The following is an 8,895-nucleotide window of genomic DNA, read 5'->3' as shown; positions in this document are numbered from 1 at the left end:
GGTCGTTGCTTGCGAGTAGCAGCTGCTCACCGCATCAGCTATGGTTGGCTTCCGCTTCCATCGGGCAGCTTCAGCCGCCATCGCCATGGATCTTGGCTGCCCTCATCGGTTGGAGGTGGGGAAGTGGAGGCAAAGGACGGGGTGGAGAAGATGGGAGGCGTGGAGGCGGAGGACGGGGACGAGGAGATGAGATGCGTGGTGGCGGCGGACGGAGAAAAGAGATAAGGGACGGGTGTGTCTTAGGGTTAGGCTTTATACGGGGAAATGTTTAGGGCTTCTGGCGGGCTTGCGGTGCTGTACCAGGCCGTTCATGATGATTTTGAAATTGTCACCGAAAATCCGTCATGGGTTAACAGGTTTCTTGTAGTGAATATGTTGGAGACGATTTAGCATCCCCAAGATTAATTTCTTCTCTTACTTGAGTACGTAAATGATAAAAAACAAAATTTTCATGTGGAATGCTATCTAACATGTCTATCATGTAATCTCTTTTATGGCATATAAATTATGAAGGGATGAAATAACAATATCAACATAATAATATCCACGAACATAAGAAGCATAATCATTAGACATCCAAAATATACGATCATTAACGAATGTTATCCCTACTCACTTTCTCATATTAGCAATGATATGACTCCATCTTCGCGGCAAATATATAAATCAGTAGCACCCCAGTGTTAAACTATCAGCACTTTTAACTCTCACGCAATACATGAGCGTGAGCCATAGACATAGCACTAGGGGGAATAGAATGCAGTGATAGGGGTCAAATTATCGAAACAGAGGAGGCAAGTCTTGCATCAACTCGGCGGATCAAAAGGCTATGGAGATGTCTATAAATCGATATCAATGCGAGGAGTAGGGATTGCCATGCAATAGATGCACTAAGAGATATAAGTGTATGAAAGCTCAATACTGAAATTAAGTGGGTGTCCATCCAACTTGCTTGCTCATGAAAACCCCGAGCATTTGAGGAAGCCCATTATCGAAATATACAAGTCAAGTTATATAACGTTAAATTCCCGGTAGTATATGGAAGTAACTAATATAAAATTCTACCAAGCCCATAATTCGATGGGTCGGCCTAGGCACAAGAGGAAGTGATGCCCATGGTGACTTCGTGTGGGTGGTGAGGAAAAGATTAGGAGGAGCCGAGGCGCTCGAGGAAGAAGAGACGAGAGGCCGAGAGAATGGGGAATAGTGAGCATTGTGCCTTGACCACAGCAAGGGTTTGGATCCCGAATGCATTTTATTTCTCGCAGGGCACCGATATTTGCGGTTACCGCGGTAACGACAAAATACCGGAATTTTTTTGGATGCAATTTCAAATTGAATTTTGAATTTAAAGTTGTAAATATTCTATAGATAAGCACTGGACTCAGTTTTATCAGCATCCTCCTACTAGCGTAGTGGTTAGGTCATGTATTAGCCTCTCTTGCCTTCATGTAGCTGGATCAAATCACACCTACATCATTTTTATTTATTTTTATCATTGTTTTGTATCTCAATCTCATCTGCGATAATGAAAAATGGTTCAGGCCGGCGTAAGCTTGCCATAGCACCGTCAATTTATTATTATTATTTATTTTTAAACTAAATAAGGTGAAAAAGGAATAAACACAGCTTCAATACGAACCCTAGACCCCAAGAAACATGAAGGGAATTTTCTTGCTCGGTACATAGATTTCTGGTGGTTTGGCAAGAAGTGCGGATACCGGGCTGTATCCGAATATATCGGCTGGTACCCATAATCACTGCTCAGATAAGAGTTTGGGGGATATTTTCCGGCCAACCATGAGCCGGAACTCGAGAGTGTTGCCGAAAATATGCTGAACCGCTACAGTATACTGAAAACTGAAACGAAACACCAAAAGGACAGTTTTTATTATGCTAACAGACAATTTTGAAGAGGAGACAATATTATTAAAAAAAAATGTGATGCGATCAAATTAAGAGGCCAGGAGGTGGTTTCTTATTTATTACGTCATCCTCGTGAAGTAACTAATTAAGCCCTTGGGATGATGCGAGCACGGAGCGGGTGCTTCATGTTGATGGCCACAGCTAGCTCCTCCGTCATGTCGATAGTGTCTTGTCCACCTTGTGCTGGCGGCAGCCACTGGAACTCCCTCACGAGGCTGCCCACGAAGTACTCCGCGTGCAGTATGGCTGGATCAAATCACACCTACATCATTTTTATTTATTTTTATCATTGTTTTGTATCTCAATCTCATCTGCGATAATGAAAAATGGTTCAGGCCGGCGTAAGCTTGCCATAGCACCGTCAATTTATTATTATTATTTATTTTTAAACTAAATAAGGTGAAAAAGGAATAAACACAGCTTCAATACGAACCCTAGACCCCAAGAAACATGAAGGGAATTTTCTTGCTCGGTACATAGATTTCTGGTGGTTTGGCAAGAAGTGCGGATACCGGGCTGTATCCGAATATATCGGCTGGTACCCATAATCACTGCTCAGATAAGAGTTTGGGGGATATTTTCCGGCCAACCATGAGCCGGAACTCGAGAGTGTTGCCGAAAATATGCTGAACCGCTACAGTATACTGAAAACTGAAACGAAACACCAAAAGGACAGTTTTTATTATGCTAACAGACAATTTTGAAGAGGAGACAATATTATTAAAAAAAAATGTGATGCGATCAAATTAAGAGGCCAGGAGGTGGTTTCTTATTTATTACGTCATCCTCGTGAAGTAACTAATTAAGCCCTTGGGATGATGCGAGCACGGAGCGGGTGCTTCAATGTTGATGGCCACAGCTAGCTCCTCCGTCATGTCGATAGTGTCTTGTCCACCTTGTGCTGGCGGCAGCCACTGGAACTCCCTCACGAGGCTGCCCACGAAGTACTCCGCGTGCAGTATGGCTGGATCAAATCACACCTACATCATTTTTATTTATTTTTATCATTGTTTTGTATCTCAATCTCATCTGCGATAATGAAAAATGGTTCAGGCCGGCGTAAGCTTGCCATAGCACCGTCAATTTATTATTATTATTTATTTTTAAACTAAATAAGGTGAAAAAGGAATAAACACAGCTTCAATACGAACCCTAGACCCCAAGAAACATGAAGGGAATTTTCTTGCTCGGTACATAGATTTCTGGTGGTTTGGCAAGAAGTGCGGATACCGGGCTGTATCCGAATATATCGGCTGGTACCCATAATCACTGCTCAGATAAGAGTTTGGGGGATATTTTCCGGCCAACCATGAGCCGGAACTCGAGAGTGTTGCCGAAAATATGCTGAACCGCTACAGTATACTGAAAACTGAAACGAAACACCAAAAGGACAGTTTTTATTATGCTAACAGACAATTTTGAAGAGGAGACAATATTATTAAAAAAAAATGTGATGCGATCAAATTAAGAGGCCGGGAGGTGGTTTCTTATTTATTACGTCATCCTCGTGAAGTAACTAATTAAGCCCTTGGGATGATGCGAGCACGGAGCGGGTGCTTCATGTTGATGGCCACAGCTAGCTCCTCCGTCATGTCGATAGTGTCTTGTCCACCTTGTGCTGGCGGCAGCCACTGGAACTCCCTCACGAGGCTGCCCACGAAGTACTCCGGCGTGCAGTATGGCGAGCACGTAGCCCGGGCACATCCTTCGACCGGCACCAAAAGGAGCCATCTTGATCTCCTTTGTCCCGGTGATGTCCACGTCGTGGTCGTGCAAGAACCGCTCAGGCTGGTACTTCCTCGCCGCGGTCCACACGGTCTCATCGAGCCCAAAGTCGCCTACCAAGAAGTTGATGTCGGCGCCCTTGGGCACCATGTATCCACCCATCTCTGTGTCGCTCTGCACGCCATGTGGGAAGACTAAGTGGGCCACAGGGTGCAGCCGCAGCCCCTCCATCACGATGGCTTTGAGGTATGGAATCCCGCTCCCGCGCAGCTCGTCTTCAGTGAGCTCAGGCTTGCCCCTCACCTCCTCATACAGCTTGGCTTGGACGTCGGGGTGCTTTACCAGGTCTGCCATGATCCACTCCAACAAGGCCAGGGAAGTGTCCATTGAGGCAATCATGAACTCGGTGCAGAGGCTTACCATCTCCTCATCCCTGAGCGGGCGGTCCCCTTCTTCTGGCACGCGCAGCTCCAGGAGGGAGTCGGCGTAGCATCGGGGGCCACCGTCGCCCTCGGAGCCGCCGCGGGGCGCGCGGATCAGCGGTAGCATCAGCTCAATTTGCCTCTTCCGGAGCGCCACCCACCGCTTTCGCAGTAGCCTCTTGGTGATTTGATAGACGAAGATGCCCTCGAAGATGGGGAACCTGCTGACGGCGTCCGAAATCTGGAGCTGGAGCTGCTGCATCTCGTCCAGCGCTTCCTGGCCAGGCGTCACGCCGAAGCACATGCACGTGAGCAGATTGAACAAATAGCGCGCCAAGAATGGCCTCACCGTAACAATGTTCTCGGATGATGCATCGCGTTCGCGGCGCAGCGAGCCAACGAACGCTTCGCAGATGCGCTGCCTGGCCGGCGCAAAAAGCCTGACGCGGGATGGGTGGAGTGCCTCCAGGTGCAAGTTGCGGCGGACCAGACGAAAGTAGGCCCCAAGGGGAGAGGCGGCCATAGAACCCCCTAAAAATAGCTGAAACATATCGTTCGGCGGTGGGCGGCTGTCGAAGTTACCGCCGCCCTTAATGAGGGCGCTATGCGCGAGGCGGCGGTCGGCCACGAAAACGAAGTTTCGCCCGAGGTAGACGGAGATGATGGGGCCATGGCGGGCATGCAAGCTGCGAAGTACTGAGCCAAAATGATAGAGCGGCCCCCCATGCATCAACATCTTGGCTAGGAAGACCAGGCCCGGCGGACCAGGCGGGAGATTCTTGCGCCCATGACCTTTGAACATAAAGATGATGAGAGGAATGGAGAGGGTGATACACAAGAGGATGGTGTGCCCGTCCATTGTTTCTCAACTTTGGCTACACAGCTGGCTATGTGATGAATGACCATCTTTAGTGGCCACTATATATATAGTACTATCGTGAGTGCCATTTTATAAAACAAACCTCACATTTCTTTACCATCAACTTGCAGTCCACCGTCCAGTTCTGAGGTTCCTCTCCTTTCGCTCATACGTGGGGCCCATGTACTGGCCTGACCGTGGCTTATTAGTACGGTGCTCTTTTTAGGAATAGTAGGGTTCCGTAAAAAGCCCACGCTAGTAATAAGTCGGGGCCAGCCTAGTTTGTACACTAGTAGGAAAATAGGTCTACTCTGGTCACTTTATTGGTGGCGCATCTAACTGTTATACCACACCGATGCCGATTTCCACGCCAGGAGAAAAGGTGAACGCCTTCGCCTTTTTTCCTTAGGGCATCTTCAACAGTTTGTATGTTAATTTGTTGGTAAAATATGTCATGTCATCAATTAACACCTTAACATACAACAACTCTAATGAGTTGTATCTAGTTTGCCCAATAGGATGTGAAATAATAAATAAGGTGCTCTCTCATTCTACATTGGAGCTTGTGCAAAGGGTGTTGGTTCATGTACATACAACCTTCTTCTCTTCCCTCATTTATTATATGACACATCATCAAAAATCCTATATGGCAAAGTTTACCAACAACTATCTTACAACCATTGGAGATGCCCTTAGAGCAAGTACAATAGAGCTGAGTCAGCTGGCTATAAGAAATAAATTAATATATTCTTGCTTAGTTGGAGGGAAGAAAAGAAGAGAGAGAAGGTAAGCGAGCTCTTGGTGAAGAGTCATCTCTAGTCCGTGCCCCTAGGCACTTTGTGAGCGTGAAATGTGAGACATATAATAAAAAAATAATACACTCTTCTAATCAATTATTGTACATATTGACTATAAGATGGGCTATAGATGACATGACAATGACTTATAGCCAGCAGTTGGCTATACTATTAACCATGCTCTTATGTGGACCTAAAAAAGAAAGCGATCAGCAGCTCCAAGTTTATTGACGATCTCAAGATTGTCAAGGTTGGGAGGCAGGCTAACATGGGGGCACATGAGTTAGCTAAATTTAGTTTTGTTAGTAGGTCTGATGGTGTACTTTGTAATTGTGTTCCGCCCTGCGTGGCTACCTATGTAATGAACGATTGTAAGACTCTTGTTATTTGATCAATATATGGGTGGTGTTTTTTTCAAAAAAAAAGAGAAAAGGTGAACACCGCCAATAATTAGCTACTATCGGTGTGACACTTCGCGATGGGAAAAAGTCCATTTGAAACCCAAAAACTCGTACAGGTTTGGCAAATCAAAACCTTTAGTCCAAATCCCGGTCATTTGCACCCTATATTATATAATCCTGGTCTAAATCAAACCCTGGAGTCATTAGCCAAACAAGGATTGCAAAGAACGGACGGGATAGGTGGCGGATCCTATTTGCCGCCCATCGTTCGGAGCGCCCGTGGGTGGGCTGGCCCATTACGCGGCAACACATGTTGCTCGTTCACTGCTTTGTTTTTTCGTTCGGTTCTGCTGTTGAATTTTTTTATCTTTTAGTTTTTTTTTTCAGTTTTTTCATGTCCTTCTGCCTTGTTCTTTCTGGTTCTTTCGTGTTCTTTCTGGCTTTATCTTTCTTTTCTTTTTTTCTTTCCTTTTTCTTCCATTAATACATTATACAAGGAAATGTTTCATTGTGTATTTTTAATCGTTACTAATACTTTATCACGATGAACAAGCTGTGTTTCTTCTGTTTATTTTTACTTTTCTTCCTTTTTGTGTATTATACAAGAGTTTTTCATGTATTAAGAAAATGTCATCGTATATTTATGAAAATGTTCATATATTAAAAAATAATCATAGTATATTTGAAGAAACGTTCGTATATTAAAAAATGTTCATAGTATATTTATGAAAATGTCCTTCTATTAAAAAAATGTTCATCTTATATTTAAAGCAGCACACTAATCAATATTGCCCAGGAGCTCAAGTGGTAGGGAACGCTAGCTCTTTATCGTAGGGTTGCGTTTTCGGTTCATCGATAGTCGATACAGCATAATTTTTAGTACTGGCTCGCGGTGACGCCAGGGAATGGGCTGGCCCATTCAAATGGCGCCTTGCACGAAAGCTCTTCTCTTTTGCACCTGGGAGCATCAGCTAGGGACTCCCAGGATTTGTTGCGCTGTGAGGTGCGCGCGCGGAAAGAGTTCATCAATTTAGAAGAAAAAAGTACACAAAATTTGAAATGAAAACTCCACGGATTTTGGTAAAATATGAAAATTTGAAAAGAGTTCGTGGATTGGAAAAAAAGTTCATGGATTCGGAAAGGTGCACGAGTTTTGTAAGAAGATTGATGAATATGAAATAAACGTATTGAAAAAAGATTCACGCATTAGATAAAATAGGTGCACGCATTTTCTTTTGCAGTGTAATAGAAAAAAAATGGGTCGGCCCAGCGTGGAGGACGGGAACACTCCGTGGTCAACACTGCTTGAATTATTTTAAACGGTATAAAAACTGGTGGCCATCTTAGTAGGAAATAGCAAACAAAAAATAAGAACCTCCTGAACCAGATTTTAAAATTGTGATTTTTGAAAAAAATGTTCACAGATTTAGAAAGACTACAATGGTTTTGAAAAGGAAAAGCTCACGGATTTTCAAAATAAAATTCAATGAACTTGGAAAAAAATCACTTTCTTTGGAAAAAAATTATAAATTGAAAAGGAGTTCGTGGATTTGACACGGATTTGAAAAATATTCATGACCTCTGTAAAAAGGTTCGTGAATTTGAAAAAAAAATGAATTGAAAAAAATTTCATGTGTTCAAACAAATATCAGATTTTCAAAAAAATTGCAGGAAAAGATACAAAAAAACACAGCCGGCCGAACGCAACGCTGGACGCGCGGGCGCTGCATGATCTGTTTCAATCGTAAGCCTCGCGATCCCTCCACGCTCGATACAGGTAGGCCCATGAATCATTTTTTAATCTACCTTATCCTCTTAACCGTTCGTCCTCGTCCATTCCTTCTTCCTCGCAGGAAGCTCCTCTGCGGCTGCCATGGCCGCTACCTCCGGTGACAAGCCATGACCACGCGCCACCCCAGCCACGCCACTGCTCGCTTGCGCACACAACCCCCCGCCTGATGTGGTTGGGGGAGGTAGTCGCGTTGGTATGGCAGTATCGCGTGTTGCATCCTCGGCTTCTTGCTAGTCATTGGCGATGGCGAACTACGGCGTCAGCAACAAAAGCATGTCGCAACTAAGTCGTCCTCGGCTTCTCGCTAGTCATCCTCGGCTTTCTCCCCCTGCCTATTTCTCCTCCACACCTCCTTCTCCTCCTCAGGGAGCAGCGCCGGTACACCACCGGAGAGCAGCGCCCGCTTCGTGCGATGCCGCTCTGAAGGAAATATGCCCTAGAGGCAATAATAATGTTATTAATTATTTCCTTATATCATGATAAATGTTTATTATTCATGCTAGAATTGTATTAACCGGAAACATAATACATGTGTGAATACATAGACAAACAGAGTGTCACTAGTATGCCTCTACTTGACTAGCTCGTTAATCAAAGATGGTTATGTTTCCTAACCATGAACAAAGAGTTGTTATTTGATTAACGAGGTCACATTATTAGTTGAATGATCTGATTGACATGACCCATTCCATTAGCTTAGCACCCGATCGTTTAGTATGTTGCTATTGCTTTTCTTCATGACTTATACATGTTCCTATGACTATGAGATTATGCAACTCCCGTTTGCCTGAGGAACACTTTGTGTGCTACCAAACGTCACAACGTAAAAGGGTGATTATAAAGGAGCTCAAAGGTGTCTCCAATGGTAGATGTTGGGTTGGCGTATTTCGAGAGTAGGATTTGTCACTCCGATTGTCGGAGAGGTATCTCTGGGCCCTTTCGGTAATGCACATCACATAAGCCTTGCAAGCAT

The 8,895-nt window shown here is 44.5% G+C and overlaps 1 protein-coding gene across 1 annotated transcript; it reads right to left on the bottom strand.

Moving 5' to 3' along the window:
* Positions 1-1,675: 1,675 nt before the first annotated feature.
* Positions 1,676-4,965, bottom strand: LOC125521690 (cytochrome P450 89A2-like). The gene is made up of 2 exons (XM_048686745.1): positions 3,592-4,965; positions 1,676-2,155 (listed from the first exon to the last, which is right to left on the bottom strand). Exons 1-2 carry the CDS (start codon positions 4,930-4,932, stop codon positions 2,012-2,014), a joined length of 1,485 nt encoding a protein of 494 aa, XP_048542702.1. The 5' UTR covers positions 4,933-4,965; the 3' UTR covers positions 1,676-2,011.
* Positions 4,966-8,895: the final 3,930 nt, after the last annotated feature.

Source organism: Triticum urartu, chromosome 7 (assembly GCF_003073215.2).
Source record: "Triticum urartu cultivar G1812 chromosome 7, Tu2.1, whole genome shotgun sequence".
Classification (NCBI taxonomy): domain Eukaryota; kingdom Viridiplantae; phylum Streptophyta; class Magnoliopsida; order Poales; family Poaceae; genus Triticum; species Triticum urartu.
The sequence above is the reverse complement of the archived record's forward strand: the minus strand, read 5'-3'. Positions and strand labels throughout refer to the sequence as shown.